Raw genomic sequence first — 20,241 nt, 5'->3', positions numbered from 1 at the left:
GATATCATGGCCCCTGCTCAAGAGCCCCTGGCTGCCCACCCCAGACTGCACCCGTCACTCCCTGCTCCAGCCAGCCTAGCCTCCTTGCCCACTACTTAGGGCCACTGCAGGCCACGCTCTGGCCACAAATGATCTACGGCCTTCCCAAGGCCCCCAAGTCTCATTCTGCATCAGCACCAGCCCGACGTCCCGATCCCGTCACAGGAATAGGCTCTGATGGAGGAGTCCCCCAAACACAGCTGCTGGGGTGAAGGTCCTCTCAGTCTGGAGAGAGACGACTTACGTGCACTCTGTCCCCAGGACCCGCCACACACACACCAACATACGATGGGCCAAGCCTGGGGTAACTGCTTCGGCCGCTCCTGTAGGGGCAGGGGGTATGGGGGGAGGGCTGGTCAGGTCTCAGTCCTGCTGCATCGGTGACTCTCTACACCTCTGGGATCCACCTGTGAATCACGCTCCCTTTTCCATGAAACGCAGCCTGTGTTCGCAGCTGTGTAGTTTCTTCAACCTGCTTCCTGACACTAGAATCTTGAGGCTCCAAAGGCCTCTTTTCATTCTATACTGCCCGTCCATTTCAGTCCAAGCTGGCAGTGTTTCTGCCAATACGATTCTTTCAAAAGCTTTTTGAGTCTCCTGTGACTCTTACTGCGGTTCGATTCATTAGACAAGAGCCACACGCACAGGTCTCCTCAAAATAAGCCCTTCTCTGCCGATGCAGGGGACACGGGTTCCTGCCCCGGTCCGGGAAGATCCCACATGCCGCAGAGCGGCTGGGCCCGTGAGCCATGGCCGCTGGGCCTGCGCATCCGGAGCCTGTGCTCCGCAACAGGAGAGGCCACAACAGTGAGAGGCCCACGTACTTAAAAAATAAAATAAAATAAAAAAATAAGCCCTTCTCTGCCTTGGGCTACTGGGGGACATAAGCTTCTTAGACGTGCTGTTGTCTGATACAAAGGCTCTCGAACTTCCGAGGTCCTAACCAAGCATTTGACAGCCACGGCCTCAGCTTCACTGCAGACCCGTCTCCCCCGGCATCCTCTGGGTTTGATCTTTGCTCTGAAGCCGTTTCTTCATGTTCACCTTGTTTGCCACCCAGGAAGGTGGACATAACTAAGACCACAAAGGGCTCCCCCCATCCCCGCAATTAAACAGCCCTTCCCTCTGTGTTCTTGCCTCTCGGAATGAGCCGTGGGAAGTCAGAGGCAGCTCCGAGGGTCTGCCTAGAAACCCTACCGGCCCATCCAGGCCATAGGTCAGTGTTTTCCACCACCCTGTGCGCAACAGGGCTGCCAGCGGTCACTACGCAGCAGGGGTCCACTTTGCTTCGGTTCCCAGTGTTCTCACCCGTCCTGGGCAGCCTCCTCCAGGCCCTGAGGCGTCCCCTGCCCCCCCTCACAGCTCTTGTCTTTCTCAAGCAGACTCCAGCCCACACCAGCTGCCAAGCCTCTCCCATGTCTGAGCACTGCTGGGGTTCCATACACCATATTCCTACCCCAGGGCCTTTGCACTTGCTGCCCTCTGGGGTGAATGCCCCCGCCCCACCCCGGCAGCACATCTCTGCTCACACACCACCTAACAGGGCATCTCCCAGCCGCCCCCTGCCCTGCTTCGCTGCCCTCCTACCCTGTAACCTGACACCATATTTGCTATCTTCTGTCCCCAAGAGCATGAGTGCAGACTTCGGGGCACCCTGTCTCCTGTGTCCCAACATCCACGAGGCTGCCTGACATACTACGAGCTCAACACATGTGTGAAACCAACAGGAAGGGGCTTCTGGCCTTTCAAAGCACCTTGAACAAAGTGACCGATGCCCACCCCTTGCTTAAAGGGAGCTCAGCATCACTTCAAGGGGGTGTCCACAGGGCACAAGCTGCCAGGGGCTATGCGCGCTGCTGTGGGTGGGGCAGCCCCTCAGGCGGGCCGTCGGCCCTGGTCTGTCTCAGGACACAGGGAAAGGCCCTGTCACCCCAGCTGCCAACCAAGCAGCAAGCCGAGGCCCCTGGCTTCCTATAAGTCTGTGGGCACACACTCCCTTTAACCAGGAGAGCACACACCGGGCCCACCGCTGACACAGGTCTGGACCCGGCTCCAGCCCAACCAAGACCCCAGGCCAGAGCTGCAAACCTATCACAATGTAGGGCTCCTCGCCGGGCGGGGCGGGGCCACAAGCCCGGGCACAACGCTCCCACCACTGCGTGCCACCCTCCCTGGGCACAAGCCAAGGGCAGGAATCACCACAGCAGGCAGCCTATCTGGCAAGGTAGTAAGTCAGTTAAAGAAGGTCCTTTTTATTTTTGCAATGTCATTCCATACAAAAGCAACAGAAACATAATAGTCTTAACAAGAAGTTTACAATTGAATATTTGAACAGAAAATCTGTACACATTATCATTTACAGCAATTGTACACGGTAAATTAACTGACTATAAAAAAATGTTCTTTCTAAATCCTTCTGCTGTCTTAACTCTTGGAGTAATATAGGTAGAAGGGCTACTGAGTGCTATTTACAAGTACCTAATTAAGACCGTATAACTTACATAAACCCCATTAACCTACCAGCTCAATTTAATATCTGACTATTCAGTGCTCTGTACGAGGAAAAAAACCCATCTTGACATACTGACAAACGGCCCAAACCCTAACCCTTTCCACAGATATTAAAGGTATCTGATTATGAGAACACTCGGCCAGATACCAGTAAAGAAAGCCCCGTGAACATATGCTTAAACCCAAACCAGCCCTCTGACAAGCAGCAATTAACGCCTAAAAAACTTGTGGAAAACCAGTTACGGCACACTTGTCAGGTTAACTTCAAGGATGCGGAGATTAAGCAATTAAGATTGTTGCAAGATTGCCTCGAGTTCAATTTTCCTCGGATTTAGTTCCATTTACAATTTAAAACATGCAAAATGCATTCCCTATACACAAAATTAACGTTTCTTAAGAAAATAAGGCAAGAACATCAATTCACCAAGAGACTGTACACTGTGACAGAAACCCCCAGTTACAAAGGCAGGACGCATGCTTGGTGGGCCATCCGCCCGGGGAGGCAGCGCTGCTCCCAGGGGCCTCCAGGTGGCGCCGGTTAGCTCATGGCTGAGAAGTCTTTCAAGGGTTCAGTTAAACAGGCTTCCAAGTCAAACTCATCCCCCGCATGGCAGTCCACGTGCCTAACTTTCGTAGGGGTGCCACAGTACATGTCCTAGAAAACAGAAGCACGGTCACAGCCGGTCCCTCGGGCACACTGGACTTGCTGCTGGAGGTGCTGAGCAGGGGGCTGAGCGCCTCCCAGGAACGCAGGACATGCCCGGGAGAGCATCCAGCAGATACTGACTGCCAAGCTTCCCTTCAAGCATCTGTCAAACTCCCACCCCCCGCCCCCGCCCAATGAGTGACCAAGTGACCTTTAAGGCCCCTGAGCCACAGCCGCTCACACCTAACAGGAGCCACTGTGTGGACAGGACGTGCCACCGTGGCTCGTGAAGCAATCACGTCACACCACCGAGCACTTGGCACTGGCGCTGGGCTGAGGACCGCCCCACCTCACCCCCAAAACGGGGGCCAAAGGGTTCAACCTGAATCTAATCCTCAAGGAGACAGTACGACAACTCCCAACTGAGGAACATCCTGCTTCGTAAAAACGGGCCTGAACCCTTCCAAAGAGGTCAACGTCCTGTGGGAAAAGCAGGAAGACTATTCTAAACTAAAGGAAATTTAAGAGACGTGGCAATTAAACGTGTAATCCTTGATTAAATTCTGGGCCAAAAAAGAGAAAAAAAGACCTGCGACAAGGACACTATTGGGACAACCGGGAAACCTGAGCGTGGCCTGGTTACGAGGTAGCCGTGTTTTACCACGGCTGCGTTTCGTGAGCACAGCAGTGATGCTGTGATAGTGGCCGGTGCTCAGCAGCGAACGCGCTGCTCCCCGGTGCCTCGGGCTCGAGCAGTGCAGGCCCGAGCCGGGGCGCTCCGCTTCGCCACCCAGCCTTCTCTTCTATCCCCCGAACGTCCCGCCGGCTCCCACCTCTCCTCGGCTCCCCAGGACCCCCCGCCAGGACCGCTGCCTCTGATCTTCAGGGCCTGGCCCCCGACCCGCCTGTGCAGTCGCCACCCCCTAACTTCTGTGACCACGAGCAGCACATTCAGAATCGGCTTCTTGAGCTGGGACAACGGTCACTCTTAATCCACACCAAGGATACCACCTGCTGAGATCGTCATGGGTTTTAGTCCTGCCTGTGTATAAATATCCACAAAACTGGGATCATCCTGGTTAAGTATCCTGTTTTTATTTATCTTGACGATTTTCCACGTTATCAGTTTCAAAAACAACCTGTAGTAGCTGTATTTCTTATGAATGTAATTTGTCATTCCTCTCTCTTGGACATTAGTGTTACTTTTTTTTTTTTTTGGCCACGCGGCTTGCAGGACCTTAGTTCCCCGATGAGGGATTGAACCCGGGCCCGCTGCAGTGGAAGCGCTGAGTCCTGACCACTGGACCTCCAGGGGAGTCCCCGTGTTACTTCTAACACCTCGAATAGTCACAAAGAGCATGCGGGATGCAGATGGTCCCGAAGACTGGAAGGGCACGTCCCAGGCTTATCAGGGTGACACAGATGGAAGGCAGGCAGGAAAAGGCAACTACGCACTTTCATTTTATACGTTCCTGACCTGTTCAGATACAGTACAGGTTGATCTTCTATAAAGCATGAGTTTTTCAAACAAATATTTATGAGTTCTAGTTTTTAACCTATTTTTTTACTTAATGTGCAGAATATTTCCACATGTAAGTATTGGGGCCGTCTCTTTTAAAATAACAAAGAGATCCTTTCACTGTAAACTGCTGCTGTGTATTTGGCTTGTATACGTGCAGAGAAGTCTGGAAGAACGTGCACCCAACCAGTAACTAGAGAATTAGAGACGAGGCAATTCTGTACATCGCTTTTCATCTTTGGAGGTTTTTTCTTCCGAAAACACGTAATTTTTTTAAATTGGCAAATGTGGGGAAACCCCTAGGCCCAAAGCATTCCTCCACTTATAACAACTAGCAGATGATTCCTATACTAGCAATTCACCAGAACAAACTAGACAGCCTAAAATTAAAAATAGTGACAAAGCCTGCGAACCAGAGAAGAAAAGGCCTTTTACTTTTAAATGAAAATGGTGGTACTGATTAGTTGGATTGAACCCAAAATCTAAAATAAGGCCACTACCTACGAACTCCATCAAATCTGACACTTCAATAAAGTCAGAGAAAGGGGTAAGGAGCCCCTTTTTCATAAGTATCAGAATCAAATTTCAGCTTAAACTTCAGTTTTCACAGGGGCATATGTTGTCAACAATTAACCTGTAACACTCACGCGCAGAGATAAAACAAAGGAAAGGTACTTACAAAGTTATCCTGAGAGCTCGTCCGGGACTCAGAACTGCTCTCCGCAGATTCCGTCTCCATCTCCCCGAGGTCTACAGGACGTCTGTGCGGTCAGAACAAGCACGTCAGTCACCGCGGAACAGAGCCAGGAGAAGGCAAACGCCACCACGGCCTCGCTGCCCGTGAGCGCTGACACGCATCTCCTCTGCTCCCTGAGGGACCCACCAGCTTTCAGCGACTCCCCGTGTGCCAGATGGACCCTCTGCCCGATCACCTGGCAGAGGTAAAGCAGGCCCCCTGCAGGCAAACAGGTCCACCCGGCTCGGAGCGCACAACCACCTGCCCGCTCTTGCCCATGGCCCACTATCTGTACACACCCACAGGCATCCTTCTAAGTAGGAGCGTCAATGACAGAGCCCAGTTGTGGGGGGAGACAGACACTGTGACAAGCCATACTATACACATCATCACTCATCTGTCCAATTTCCTACCCACAGACAGAATGGGACAGTAGTGACACCAGGAAAAAACTCAGTGTGTGTCTGTGAGGCCAAACTTCTTTCTAATAAATTTCCCCAGCACAAAGCAGAAACTCCAACACTTGAATGAATAAATGTGTCTCTGAGGGCAGGAGAGTCTCAGGTCGAAGGAGCTGAGAAGAGAGGCCGCACAGGCAAGTCTCTCCACCTCCGCACTCAACCGGCATCCCGACCACGTGGCAGAAACTCAGGCCTGAAACCTTTCCAACTAGACACAGTTTAAAAAGATAAAAGCCTTCCTTAGATTAAAAAAAAGACCTTTCACGTTTATAGCTCAACATAAATTACTCACATGCTTTTTAAAATGTTATCTTAAAAACAAACAAACCCCACATATCTCTAGGTTTCCTAAGATGAGTCTGTCCGAGCTACAGACAGTAACGCCAGCCCAGGAAGCACACCCCTCCCTCCAGCCTCTCCTGGAGCCCGCCTAGCCAGCTTTATACACTCGTGCAGAGAAAAAACACACACGAAGCTGTGACCACAGGCGGACGTTATGCACGATAACCTGCCACACAGTGACAGAGCCACTGCGATCACCGCCCGAACTGCAGACACGGAGGACGAGAATGCAATAAAGACATACATTTCTTGCAAATCACATCCTTCTTCCGCTGGAGGATCCCAAAAATGCAGAGCCACCTTCCAGAGTTTGATCTGCTGGTCCCACGATCGTCGACTATACTTCTTGAATTTGTTGGGGGTTTTGGGATGAATGCCAGGCTGTCGAAGGTGCCTACCGGGACAGAGGGATTATCCTGGCACACACCATCCACATTTGCAGGTGAGCTTAAAAGCACTACCTCTCTGCCTCTGCTTTCCTTCACAATGCATGCCCCAGAACAGGACATCTGCACTTCAATCCTGCCAAGCAGCTGGTATACTCTCTAAAGCTCCCTTTGTATCCTTGTGTGTGTGTGTGGGGAGGCGGGATGCTGCTTACACAAAACGGGGCAAGACTCATATCTTTCTCTAATGAAATCTTTACAATCTGTAACTTGAACTTTACATTTTCCCATCATGTGTTTTAATAATCTTACATTTACAAGACAGCTATGAGTCCTGAGAAATGAAATGTCATCTAACATTCTAAATTATGAAAATGTTATTTATCTTCACGTCCTTGGTTTCTCAGTCACCAACCCATTCTTCTTTATTTATGTAAGTGCCTGAAAGTCATTAATAATTAATAATACACTTCTTAGCAGAACTAGGCCCAGAATCAGATTTACCACCAAAGCAACTCTTTAGACGGCAATGCCACATGACTTGACCAGGACATGCTGGCGAAACAAGACTACCTTGGGACTTCTTTAATATAGCGATCGTAGGCAATGGTGTTCTTCCCATAGTTGATCTGCTTCTGTCTCCTCATCAGGACACTTTCATCGGTCTCTAAGTCGGCTGGCAATGCTGACATAGACTCCTTCGAATCCGAACTGAAGAAAATGAAATGCACGGCACAAGCCTCACTTACAAGACCACGACGTAGGAAAACGTCTGAACACAATACAGGAGTATCTGCGCTCTGGATTCCAAACCATACTAACCCCACGACAGTCCAGGATCTTTGAATATATGGGAATTTAGTACACGATAGATACACATTTCTAATCAGTGAAGAACAGAAAAACAGTAAATGCTACTGAGACACTTAACATCTCATGTTCAGTTTTTTTAATTAATAAACTACAGATCTATTAAATTAGAAAAGAAATGATTACACAGCATTTACCTTCCTGATGATGATTTTCTCTCTCTTCCAAAGTCATTTATGAGGAGTTTCCTTTTATATCTGAGAGCAAAGTAAACGTTGCTGTTTTTAAAAAGGTATAGAAATGAACACAAAGCTTTTAGAGCTAAGAGAGCCACAGGGAACAAAGCCTCCCTGAGACTGCGGTCTGGTAAGTGGATTAAGTAACAGTAGGTGGCTTCTTTTATTTTCAACCTCCCTCAATCACCTTTGAGGCAAAGATAAAGGTTACGTGCCAAGATCATACAAGGTGCTTAAAACCACCAGGTTCTAAAAAAAAAAACTACTGCCGCCAGTTAAGTAGTGAGACCCAAATGACACAGAAATTTACATCCCTCTAACCCGGAAGGCTTTAGAAAAAAATAAACATGAGTTGAGATACAAAGCTTTTATTTCTAATACCACGATTACTTATTAACGAGACGTGTGCCTGTTGGGACTACTCACCTTCTTAGAAAGACGGCACGCCTTCCCCCTCCCCCATCCCTTGTGGACTTCACCAGGCGTTTGCCTTCTATCACAGCAATGACCAACACCCAACTTCGCAAAAGCAAGTCACCAAAAAAGCATAGTGCAACCTAACGTGGAAACCACCTCTAGCTAGAAGCTCACGCAAGTGTCTAAAGGATGTCACGTATCATGGTGCCTCCTTCCAAATCTAAAATTCTCAACCTTCCCCAAGTTTGCCGGGGCACCCCAGTGAAGCCTGGATACCAGGAGATAATGAACCACCCCCTGAGAACTGCGAAACTAGTCCCTGAAATCATTTTCTGTCGGATTTCATTCTTTCTGGAACCCCAGTTGAAAAGACTGGCTTCAGGTATGACTAAAACCCATTTTCAGACCGCTGGTGTGTAGTGTGTGCTAGCCCCCTTGGCATACAGGGAGCTGAATTCTTACCTCCCCCCTTCCTGGTGGGAAGTAAGACAGACCACCATCATCAAAAGCTCGCATCACTTGGGTCTCATCAAAAGCAGCAGCTTTCCATCAGAAAGGGTGTGATCCACAGAGCGGCCCCAAACAGTGCTCTGGACAAGATCAGGCCTGCTTCGCAAGGTAGGACAATTTTCAGAAAGGAACAAAGAGGGGTCCACCAACAGGAAGGTCAAGACAAACAGGGGTCTCCCTGCAGCACATAAGAGCTGCAGACAGTCCCCAGCAAAAAGTGACACTGGGGGTCCAGATACACAAGGACATGATGAGAACTGTTATAACCCTTGAGCAGAACACAAAAACTGCATAGACCCAGTCAAACAGCCTACCGTTACAGCTGGGAAAAATCAAGATCTATATAAACACGAGAACTCATTCAAAACACTGAAGCCCACGGCTGTCAGCTCCAGTTCACCCTTCTACCCAGGCATCCTACTCACCCACACACATGCATTCTAATGTCTGAAAGGAATTAAGTGGTCACAACCAACCCCCACGTGTGTCCGAGCCTTTCCAAAGAAGGCAGCTCTGGGCTTCCCTGGTGGCGCAGTGGTTGAGAGTCCGCCTGCCGATGCGGGGGACACGGGTTCATGCCCCGGTCCGGGAAGATCCCACATGCCGCGGAGCGGCTGCGCCCGTGAGCCATGGCCGCTGAGCCTGCGCGTCCGGAGCCTGTGCTCCGCAACGGGAGAGGCCACAACAGTGAGAGGCCCGCGTACGGCAAAAAAAAAAAAAAAACAAAGAAGGCAGCTCTAAATACCATCGACCACTGCAGAGGGGGAGGAAGCAGTCTGGCCCTGCTTCCCTGCTAACAATAAGGACATATTTTCTCTTCAGAATTAAGAACAGACTCTTGGTTCAATATACTTCAATTAATTTCGAGCCACAACATTTTAACTCAACGTTCATTCCCTGGGTTGGATGGCATCTATCAAAGGGAAGAAAGGCCCCAAAACACCAGGGAGAACGTAATCCAGGGGGGTGAGCAGTGGTGAAGGATGCATCATCTGAACTGTAATGAGCTGAGGAAGAGGAAGTGGCTTGGAGTTGAACTTGAATACACAGCTCTGGGTAGGACTGCAAGGGGTTCACAGACCCCAAGTCAGGGACCCGTCCCCACACGCACTCTGGCATTTCTGAGCTGTTAGCAGCGCCACCTCCCACTTACTGCCACCCTGGAAGGACAGCCCCAAGACACCGGTTCTCAAATTTCAGTGAGCAGACTCATCTGAAGGGCTTAAGCCAGGGCTGGGCCCCACCCAGTTTCCCATCCAGCAGGCCTGGGGTGGGGCCTGAAAACCTGCATTTCCAACAAGTTCCCAGGAGCTGCTGATGTGCCTGGTCTGGGGCCCACCAGACTTTTAAAAACCACCACTCTAAGATATGCCTCAAATTTAATATATAATTTAAAACACCAAAGATAACATTTCAAACTGGCCTGAAACGCATACCTTGCAATTTCTTTGTTAACTCTAGTCCTCATTTCATCTTCTTCGACTGCACTTGCCCAGTCTGAACATCTAGAACGGGGCTTAGGGCCTTCGGGAGTAGTAAAGCTGCAATAAAATGAAAACGCACATTTGAACCATGACACAACTTTCAGTTTCCTTTCAAACCGTGCATCAGGAAATGTTCTGAGGTTGTTTGGAGAGTGCCAAGAAAACGGGCTCCAGAGAAATCTCTGCTCCATGACTTACTAGCTCACCGAGTTCCGGCAATTCGTCTGAAGTCTCCTGGGCTCTGTTTGTTAAACAACTACTGTGTGCCAGTGCAGGGGAAAGGCAGACAGAGTCAACAGTTATCATCGGCACCAAGAAGTGTACCTACCTAGTACAACTTCTTTTATTTACAAAAAGAGGGGTTTTTTTTAGAATTTTAAAAAAGATTTCAGCTAATACATTTTTAGAGCTAAGCAGAGTGACCAGCACCTAATAACTGTGGCTACTATTTACTTCTAGATGCACACAATTAAAGGCTCAGGATCTATCACATCATAATTAAAATGGGGGGGACAAACATGTACTTCAGAGTTCTCACTGCATTGGGACTTAGTCTACAGGTAAAGGTGCCCCCTAGAGTTGGGTTAAATTTAATCTAGAAGCTCAGTTCTATCTGGAGCTCAAGGAAATCTTTAGTCAAGTTCAGGCAATTTGAACTTGATGCCAAGAACTCTGGCAGTTAGAATTGTTGCTACATCTGTTAGTTAGAGATTAGATGTAAACTTACATTTTTACTTTTCCTCCTCAACTTTCTACTGGCCATCACTGGTATATCAAAAGTGGAAACTAACTTCAACTGCATCAGTAAGCGACTTTATACATTCTAGCTGGAAACCCAATGACATGCTTTGAAAATGCAACAGCAATAACAAAAAAATAATCCCTTTATGTAATGATCATTTCTCTCCTTATAATTACTCCACCCATAGAAACTCAAATTGGATCTGCAAAAATAAATTTCCACAGTCTAAATATGGCTGGCAGGGTCTGAAATCAAATTAATGGACAAATTAAAATGACTCAGTGACTGTATGGTAGATACAGAAGAGAACCAAATGGAGGCCTGTCTAGGGTTAGACGTCAACATCCTCACTAGTGTATCAAGAGGTCCAGGTCTGGGTTTCCCGGCCGTGACAGATTCCTGAATTTCTAAAAGGTGCTTACAAACGACCTTTCACTCCATCTCATGTTTTGGTAGCTTGATAAAAACCACCTTGCGTGGAACTAAAATTCATTTCTTAGATTAGGCAAATTATATTCACCAACTCACCTATCTTAGGACAAGAGTACTTCTGGAAAAGTGCTCAAGTAGAAAACAAAGCCTATTTTACACAATGAGCTAACGTCCCTCCAAAGGAACCAGTTCTTGCACCCGTGACGATTTAAGTGGCTCCACTCACCATGCGCCCCGTGTACTCCCCGCTGCCACCACAGGGGGTTGTGGGAATAAAAGCACATGCACAGAACAAAGAGCAGGGGCAACGTGCCTAGGACAGGGGCATTCCCGTCAGAAGAAGGAGGCCTATGGGGTTGCTGTGAGCCAGAGGAGGACACAAAGGAATGCAAAGCAATGTAAGGACTTAACACCTTGTCTGCAGCTAAGACAGAGACCACCGCAGGGCTCAGAGACACCACTGGATCACCTGTTCTTCACATCTAGCCCTAGGGCTGAGGGCCTCTGCTCCATTCCCACCTTTTCCCAGGTAATCTCAAATCCCAAATCTTTAAAAGCCACGTATGTGCTAATTTAACATCTGCGCCTCCCCGCCCGCTATCTCCTCAACATCTTCTCTTTACTCATCGAAAAGCTTAAGCCTAATCACCAACTCCCCCCACAGAGCAGGTCTGCTCCACCCCCATCCTCTTCCCGGGGGCAAAAGATTCCACAAACGAGGAAGGTCTCCAGGCCAAAAAGCTAGTCGCCCCCGAGCTCCTCCCAGCACCCACCCCTAAGCCATCAGTAAGCACCTGCACTTGGCAGCTGTCCCCGCACCCCTCGCCCTCCTCTCCTCGTGCTCGCACAGGCCCTGGCGGGGGGCTCTCCCCCTCCCATCTCACCCCGACAGAGGCCTTCCCTGACCAGCTGCCCTCCACCGGCGCCCCTGCGCGTGCCCTCCAGCCGCTCCCGTCTCTGCCGTGCCTCCCGTGTCAGGGCGCAGGCAGAACGGAAAGGAGATCTAGGCTGACACGGCATCCTGGCCTCCCCAACACACTGCTCAGCCTAGAAGACACCCAAGTGAGCGTGTAAACACGTAAGGGCTGCGACCAGACTCGCCGGAAGGGAAGCGCCTAGGGAGCGTCAGGGCGGAAAGGGGCGGGGAGCCGGTCCTGGTTTGCATCCTGGCGCCCACCTTCTGTGGCTCTGCTGTTGACACCCAACTTTTCTGAGCTGACTCTAGAAAGTTCTAAGTTCGTGGTGGCCCCCATGCCGTCCCTGGAACACAGGAGGGCTCGCTGAGGCTGAGCCCACTTCCTGTTGACGCCCATCACTGAGACGCCTCTCGGCCGTACTGTGAGGCACAGGCGCCGGGACTAGTCAGGGGTGGTGAGGCACAGGCACCCCAACTAGACACGGGTGAGGCAAAGGCACCCCGACTAGTCAAGGGTGGTGACCCAGAGGCATCCCCACTAGTCACGGGTAGCGAGACAAAGGCACCCTGACTAACCGGGATGGTGACCCAAGGGCGCCCCGACTAGTCGAGAGTTGTTGGTGACCCACGGCACCCCCCAGTCAGTCAGGTGCGGGGACCCCCCCCCGCTCCGGACCCCGACGGCCGCGCCGGGCCCACCTGTCGGGTCTGCGGTCGCCCGGCGGCCTCGAGGGGCCCTCGGCGTCCTCCGGCTTCCGGCGCCTCCCGTCAGCCGTGCGTTTGCGTCCGAGGCTCCATCTTGAGGCGGGCGGCGGGCTGGCGACGAGACACCACGTCAGGGCGGGGAGGCCCGGGACCCCCGCCCGAACCCCGCCCGCCGCTCCCCAGCCCGGGAGCCCCCCGCGCGCGGCCCGGCCTCACCTGGCGTCGCCGTCGCGGCGGCTCCCGCACCCGTGGGGACTTCGCGGCCGGCAGGCCATGGCGACGCGGCGGGCGGGATTGGGGGGGACTGGGGTCCGGCGGTGGCGGCGGCGGCGGCGGCGACTACGGCGATTTCCCCTTCTCGCGACGCTGACTGAGCGCGCCCCGCCCCCAACAGCCTTTATGGGCCGCCGCCCCGCCCCCCGGGCTCCCGCGCGCGCCGGGCCGGTCGAGACCATCGGGCCCGCTCCGGGGGGAGCCTCTCGGAGGCGCGCGCCCCGCAGGCCGTCCAGGCCGGGCCGGGAGCCGCGAAACAGCTGCCCCGCGTGCTGCCATCCGGGAGGCGAAGGGGCGCCGCCGGGTTGACTGAGGCGAGACCCTCAAAAAAGGTTGCCCCCTCCGCCTTGGAGGCGGCCTGGCCGCCGCGACCCTCGGACGCTGATTGGCCGCGCCTTCGCGGGCGGGGATAGGGGTATTGGCGGGAGATTCGGACGCTGGCGACGCGGGCGCGCCAAGGGAACAAGGGACGCGTCTCCGATTGGCCCGGCCCCGGTTTCGGGCGCTCTCCGATTGGTCGGTTCGGCGGGAACTGTGTCCGCGCTGGCGGGAACCCGGAACCCGGAAAGGGAGGCAGCAGAGCAACTTCGGGCTGCAGTCTTCAGGCACGTAGAAGCCTGCGGTGACTCGCTGCCCGCGACTGATGCCCGGCGCCGCGAGCCTATGTGAAGTTCCCGCCGCTGAGCTCACTTCTGCCTCTTTCAGAGCCGCCTCCTGCGCTAACCGCTCCCCCACCCCGCACACGGCCCACGGGCCCTCCGTGACCCCCACCGGGTACCCCACCCGTTGGGGCCCTGGGCCAGTCTCCACGCGTTAAGTGGTGATGCTGTGTGCAAAAGAAGTAAAGAGAAGGACTGAAGTCGAAAGATCTCCGGGATGTAGAAAATTCGAGACTGTGTTTTGTTTGGTACGCGGGCCTCTCATTGTTGTGGCCTCTCCCGTTGCGGAGCGCAGGCTCAGCGGCCATGGCTCACGGGCCCAGCCGCTCCGCGGCACGTGGGATCTTCCCGGACCGGGGCACGAACCCGTGTCCCCTGCATCGGCAGGCGGACTCTCTACCACTGCGCCACCAGGGAAGCCCTACCTGTGTTTTTTAAATGGGTTGCATGTACCACTTTTTAAAAACGTTTGGGGGCCAGCACCAATATAAGAGAGCAGGAAGCACGTGCCGTAGCTCCCCGACCTGAGCTGCTCTCCTGGGCCACCCAGGCATCCCATGGGACACCCAGACATCCCATGGGACACCCAGACATCCCATGGGACATAGCGGAGAGCTCAAGGTTGGAGGCCTCGACGAGCAGGGCCCACCACCTTGGGGCCACCAGTGTCCCCTGTACCTGGAGCACCTGCATGCTGACCCCCCTACAACCCCCAGGACCCTTCAACGAGGATGCCCTGGAAATGGGCTTTCTGACCCCAGCTGGGAAACCAGAGGAAGATTCCCGCATAGGCTGCCTCCCTTCTCTTATTCTGAGCAAAACGTGCATATTAAAAGCTGCCACTTCTAAGATGGCATCTCCCCAATTGTTACCAAGGTTTGAGTATCAGGAAAAACAAAATATTCCAATCAAGAAAATACATAAACTCATAGTAACATTTTATTAAATAGTGTATCACCTCACTACAATAGACTTATCTTTATAAAACTAAGTAAGTTTCTTTTGTAGAAAAGATAGCCCCAGGCCTGGCTCTCCCTTGCCAAGGTTTGCAACTCCAGGCTGAGGCTCGGCATGGCTCCCGCCTGCCCCTCTGATGGCCTTCATCTGTGGGCACCCCCGAGGACCACAAAGCTGGGCTTCTCGCTTCCAAATCCCTGGCTTTGGTGCAGCCTTGGGTGAAATGGGCCAGCTGAGCCCATCTCCCCTGCTTAGAATGACCAGGTTTAGGGGGCTTAGGGCCCCTCCAACAGTCCCGTTTGTCAGAGCTGTACCCAGGGACCTGGCACTTGCCTCCCTGCTCCCCTCCTGCACCAACAGGAATTGGGAAGACAGCTGCCATTGTCCTGACTGCTGGGCACTTCCCTTCCTAAGTGGGTGGACCCTGCAGGGTATGGCCAGCCCCGTGCTGAGTCCCAACAAGCCTGTCATCCGGATGTAGGACGCTGCTGTGGAGCATGGTCTTCAACTCAGTGCCCTCGCTAGCAGAAGTCTGAAACTTGGCCCTTTCCCTGGACTCGCAGGAGCAGCAGAAGGCACGTGGTTACAGGCCCCTCCAAGGGGTGGGCGGCCCCCACAAGCACGCGGCTAAGAGAATGGCAGCTGAAAGCAGCCAGCCCCTGATGGGAAGCCCAGGGTATCCCTGGGCAGGGAGCAGGCAGGGGCCACCCACCTCCCCAGGAGTGGGCTCTTGGCTGCCCACAATCACCAGCAGACCCTGGGCAGCGCTCTCACCCTCCACCAATTAGCTCTGCGCCAGGTCCTCAGAGCAGCCTCCGTCGGGGGAGTGGAGGGTGCCAATGCCACAGGGCCAGCAGCCGGCTTGGGGACAGGAGCAGGATAGACTGCAGTCTCGGGCAAATCCAAGTCTGTCATATAACTGACGAGCAGTTAAGGTTCATGTGCCCCATACGTTTAAGGCAAGTGGCTTAAGTTAGGGCCATCTGGGGCAGACGATAGGGTCTCCCAGAACACAGCTCAGGGGGCCCCAGAATGCTCTGGAGATGGACCCAACACCACGTTCTGCGTGCCCAGCATCTACCCCCTAATTGGAAGCACGAAGAGTCGGGGAGACAGAGGCGCTGAGGACCCATCCCGCTGCCGCAGACAGAACTTCAACAGAAAACTTCTTTTTAAAACCAAAACCCCAGCCCTACTGCAGCCTCAGCCCTTCTGCACCGGTGAGTCGCCACACAGGGATGAGCCACCCATGACAGCCCAAACCAGGGCCCAGAGGCCCAACTACTCCCCAAGGCAGTGGCGGGGTCCCTCTGGCGGGCTCAGCGCACAGCACATACATCCAGGATGCAGAAGCGCGCACGGCAGGTGGGGCAGGGCACACGGCTGGCCAGCCAGGTGTCGGGGCGCTGCGGGTCCTGGCGGCTGGCGAACCACTTGCCCATGCAGGTGAGACACCACATGGGGCGGCAACAGCACTGCTGACACTCGCCCTCGTCCGCCTCCTGGCAGGTCTTCACCAGCCTCACGCTGGCCCGGGTCTGCATGCAGCCGATGCACGCCTCCAGGTCCTGCAGGCGGCCCAGGCGGTCAGAGGGAACCCCACCAGGCCGCCCTGGGGGGCCCCCACCGCAGGAGACGTGGTCCATGGGGGCCCAGCTGGGGAACCCGCCACCCCTGCCCAGCCCCCCACCTGGCTGCTGGGGACCGAGTAGGCCGGGTTGACCTCCACCAGGGAGGCGAAGGTCTCCAGGAACAGGTCGCCCAAGCTCTGGTGGATGACCACGTTGGCCGCGCTGCGGATGGGCGCCCGGAGCTTCTCACACAGCTCACCATACTCCGTGGAATTCAGCCTGCACGAGGTGTTTGCTGCTGGGTGGGGACCACCGGGTGCGTCTACGGGGCAGGGCCGTGGTTCCCAGCAGGCTGGCAAGGACCCCGGGGCGGGCAGAGAGGCCAAGGCTGCGCCCCAGTGCCCCGGGCGCCCACGACCACACAGACGTGGCAGCTCAGGCACAGCCCAGCAGCCAGCAGAGAGGGCCCTGGGGCCGGAGCCCACAGACCCAAAGCTGCCCACTGGCCCCCCACGACGTGGGAGGGCAGGAGGGCGGGAGGACTGTAGCTGAGAAACAGAGAGCCTAGCCCTCGGCACGGTCAGGCCCAGGGCATGTCCCAGGAGGGGCAGCGCAGGCCCGCCGCAGCCTGAACTAGTCGGGAACACCTGGGCTCAGGCCCAGGCCTCAGAGCCGAGGGAGCTACCAAGCCTCTGTGCTACACGGCGGCCCCCAAACATCCCCCGCGTGCTCCCTCCAACATTGCTGTGGAAGACGGCTCAGAGCAGAGTGTGCAGAAAGGGGAAGCGGAGAGTACCTGAGGGGGGCCGGGGGGATGGGGGCGCTGAGGGAGGGGCACACTGGAAGGGCGGCTGATAGGACCAGCTCCCACCATCATCACCTCCTGGAGCAACTCAAAGACCAGAACTTGGGCGCTGGCTGGCCACACCCACCCCAGCAACCCCAGCCTCACCCCCACCCAGCCGCAGGCCCGCCTACCGGATGTCGAAGGCCGGCACAGCAGGGTTGGCACTGGCCACGCGGATGGTAAGCAGCTGCACGGGCAGGTTCGAGTCTGGGGAGAGGTCGTGCTGCTGGGACTCCGTCACGGTCAGGTGCACGTCCTGCTGCTGGACCACGCGCACACGGTACGTGGTCACCTTCATCACCCACGTGTCTGTCACAATCACACGGGCACCCGGTGCCCCCGTGGCAAACTTGTCGATCCGCCGGAACTCGGTGTCCACGGAGGAAGCGACGGCCCGCCAGCCTGACTGCGGGAGGGCATAGTGGGCCAGGGTGCGGGCCAGTGGGTGGTGGGCCCACCGGTCCCGGGACCAGTAGTAGATCAGGGTGCAGGCGATGGTGGGCAGTGTCAATGCCAGCAGGAGGAAGCCCCGCCAGGTCTCCGGGGCCTGGCTGGGGGAGTAGAGCCGCTTTTCTGAGGCTGCGAAGCACATGCCCACGTAGTAGCCTAAAAGGGACAAGGCAAACCTCAGCAGAGGCTGGGACTGCCACACTCATCCTCCTCAGATGGTACCCACCAAGGTCCACAGTGCTGTTCCTGACCCTCCGGGGGCAGGGTGGGGGCACACTTCCTTTAGCCCCCAGGCCTGGGCACGGCCCTCTGCCCTAGTCGGCCCCCAGAGCAAGACCACAGTGCCCCAAGGCAGGTGGGCCTCGCCCGCCTCTACAGCTGACTCACCTCAGTCCTTGCCCTGTCAGCAGGAAACATTTTTATCTTACTACTTTATGTACAAATGACATATAACTACCAGAAATAAAACGAGAAAAACCTAGAAAAGCAAAAGTAAATACAAGGATCTGGCGTCACCCAATGCAGAGCTGCCCACTGGCCCTCCTGGGGCCGGATCTTGGCCTCTGGACCCCACCTGCTCTGAGGAGGCGGATCAGAGCATGGCCCATCCCAGAACTGGGATGTCCTGCACCAGACGGTAAGCAAAGAATGACAGGAGCATGTCACAAGGACACAGGAGCCAGCTCCAGGGCTCCTGCTGGCCAGATGGGGGCCAATTTGCATGTCGAAATTAATGAAGTAGACAATGACCTGCAGCACAGATTTGAGATTGCGAAAATAATAATAAATGTTGTTGATCGAGTTGATATGCTTTAGGTAACTCATCGTGTGGAAATAAATAACACATCTCTAAAGATTCAAAGGTATTTCAAAACAAATTAAAAAAAACAGACTCCTTGTTTGGCCACAAGGCCAGGCTCCACCCCATTTCCTCTTCGAGCGGCCCCCCTAAGTCACTCGGCTCACCTTCCAGTTTCCCTGTCCATCACGGGATGGTGGTGGCCCAGCCCCCCACAGCCTGGTGGGAAGATGCAGTTAGAAGCTCCATAAAGCTGCAGAGATCCTTAGTTCCCAGGGCGGAAACCCAACACACGACCCTCAGGAGAACCCAAACTCCTCGTAGGGGAAGCCGGCTGACAGGCATCCCTGCCTCCCTGGGGGCTCAGCAGAGCTCGCAGCTCACCACATCGGCCCTGCCTCTATGCTGGCGTGGCCTCTCCTCTGCCGCCTTCCACACAAAGCAGGCAGCCCCCACGCACAGGCCAGCCTCAGCCCAGCCCGCTCCTGGCCACTTTCCATGCCCTGCTGCCAGGTGGAAACCCTTCCCTGTGTCCACCGAGCTGCACATGCTGCTGGCCACCGCCACCGCCCTACTTCTGACGCCAAGTCCTCAAGAGAACCCCACCCAGTACCCCATCCAACTAGCCAGCCTCCCAGAAGCCAGCTATCATCTGGATCACCACCCAGCACAGCCCCTGACAACGTCTGAGCATCCCCACACACACGCCTTCCCTGGCCTCTGCACCTGTGACACTCCCAACTGGCATCACCCTCTACCTGCCTTTCCCGCACCCACCGTCCAACGACTGGGAAGGGTCACCCCTATTTGCATCAGTTAACTCATGCCCCTCTCCTGGGAGCTACCCCCCCATGTGACAGCTCACCACCCGCCCCAGTGAGCAAAGCATCCCTTCCCCCAGGGTTGAGCCCGCCTTTCCGCCAGGTACCTGCAAGAGGCAGCTGCCGCCAGCACCGTTCTCCCCACTCCTGGGAGCACACGGGCGCTTGGCCCGCAGCCCGGGCTCTCCCGCACGGGCGCCCTCCGCCGTCCCTCCCCACTCCGGGGTCCCGGAGCTCGGTCTCGAGCGCCGCCCACGCCCGCCGAACTCACCTAGCGGCAACAGCGAGTGGCACAGCAGCGTGGCGGCCGTGCGGCGCAGGTGGTAGGGCACGAAGGCGGCGTCCTCGCTGCCCAGCCAGCCCGACAGCAGGTTCTGCACCGTGAGCCCGGCCGAGTGGAACTCGGTGGGGGTGAACACGAAGCACACGGCGAACACCACGTAGGCCAGCGTGAAAGTGACCTCGGGGCTGTCCATTGCGCCGCCGTCGCCTCCGGAACGCCGTCCCGGCGAGACCCACTGCCCCAGCGACAACAGGCCGCGGCGCCCGGGTCCGGAAGACGCGGGGCGCTCTGGGAAATGGAGTCCCCACCCTCAGGCCACTCGCGGGGCGCTCTGGGAGACGGCGTCCTGCGGGGCACTCTGGGAAATGAAGTTCCCGGTCCCCTCGCTCGGCCAGAAGTTGTGAACTGCCGCGACAGTCCTCGCGAGGGTTTGGATGCTCCTCAGGACCCGCCTTGGTGGCGGTGCTGCACTCGGCCCCACTGCACAGCTGGGGAAACTGAGACTCGGGCGAGCGGCTCTCAGGCCCTGACCTTCCCGCGCAGCCCAGGCGCGTCCGCAGCAGAGCCCGAGATTCCCGGGCGACGGCGGGCCCCGCAGTCACTGCCCGCCCGCGTACGGCCTTTCCTCTACGCCCGCCTAGCGAGCTGCGGTTACCGAGAAATCCGGCGACCGCCGCGCCCAGCGTGCC

General features: G+C 55.2%; 2 protein-coding genes across 6 annotated transcripts; both read right to left on the bottom strand.

The window, feature by feature from the left end:
- Positions 1 to 2,267: 2,267 nt before the first annotated feature.
- Positions 2,268 to 13,267, bottom strand: SLBP (stem-loop histone mRNA binding protein). Of its 3 annotated transcripts, none has more exons than XM_027103965.1 (8): positions 13,109 to 13,261; positions 12,887 to 13,003; positions 10,050 to 10,154; positions 7,648 to 7,707; positions 7,214 to 7,351; positions 6,499 to 6,648; positions 5,395 to 5,476; positions 2,268 to 3,205 (listed from the first exon to the last, which is right to left on the bottom strand). In XM_027103965.1, exons 1-8 carry the CDS (start codon positions 13,165 to 13,167, stop codon positions 3,089 to 3,091), a joined length of 828 nt encoding a protein of 275 aa, XP_026959766.1. In that variant the 5' UTR covers positions 13,168 to 13,261; the 3' UTR covers positions 2,268 to 3,088. The 3 variants fall into 3 exon arrangements, 2 of the variants coding, with proteins under 2 accessions (XP_026959766.1, XP_026959767.1); XR_003432318.1 differs by having other exon boundaries at positions 3,163 to 3,205; positions 5,395 to 6,120; positions 13,109 to 13,265; XM_027103966.1 differs by having other exon boundaries at positions 3,163 to 3,205; positions 5,395 to 5,585; positions 13,109 to 13,267.
- Positions 13,268 to 14,744: 1,477 nt separating this feature from the next.
- On the bottom strand, positions 14,745 to 20,235 carry TMEM129 (transmembrane protein 129, E3 ubiquitin ligase). 3 transcript variants are annotated; one of them, XM_027103958.1, is made up of 4 exons: positions 19,541 to 20,235; positions 17,331 to 17,805; positions 16,472 to 16,631; positions 14,745 to 16,349 (listed from the first exon to the last, which is right to left on the bottom strand). In XM_027103958.1, the coding sequence occupies exons 1-4, from the start codon at positions 19,743 to 19,745 to the stop codon at positions 16,101 to 16,103; spliced, it is 1,089 nt and encodes a 362-aa protein (XP_026959759.1). In that variant the 5' UTR covers positions 19,746 to 20,235; the 3' UTR covers positions 14,745 to 16,100. The 3 variants fall into 3 exon arrangements, with proteins under 3 accessions (XP_026959759.1, XP_026959761.1, XP_026959762.1); XM_027103960.1 differs by lacking the exon at positions 16,472 to 16,631 and adding an exon at positions 18,616 to 18,667 and having other exon boundaries at positions 19,541 to 20,191; XM_027103961.1 differs by lacking the exon at positions 16,472 to 16,631 and having other exon boundaries at positions 16,100 to 16,349; positions 19,541 to 20,181.
- Positions 20,236 to 20,241: the final 6 nt, after the last annotated feature.

This window comes from Aethalodelphis obliquidens, unplaced genomic scaffold (assembly GCF_003676395.1).
Source record: "Aethalodelphis obliquidens isolate GAN/ISIS:26980383/991018 unplaced genomic scaffold, ASM367639v1 scaffold6, whole genome shotgun sequence".
In the NCBI taxonomy this organism is placed as follows: Eukaryota; Metazoa; Chordata; class Mammalia; order Artiodactyla; family Delphinidae; genus Aethalodelphis; species Aethalodelphis obliquidens.
Note: the sequence above shows the minus strand (reverse complement) of the source record. Positions and strands in the feature narration are given on the sequence as shown.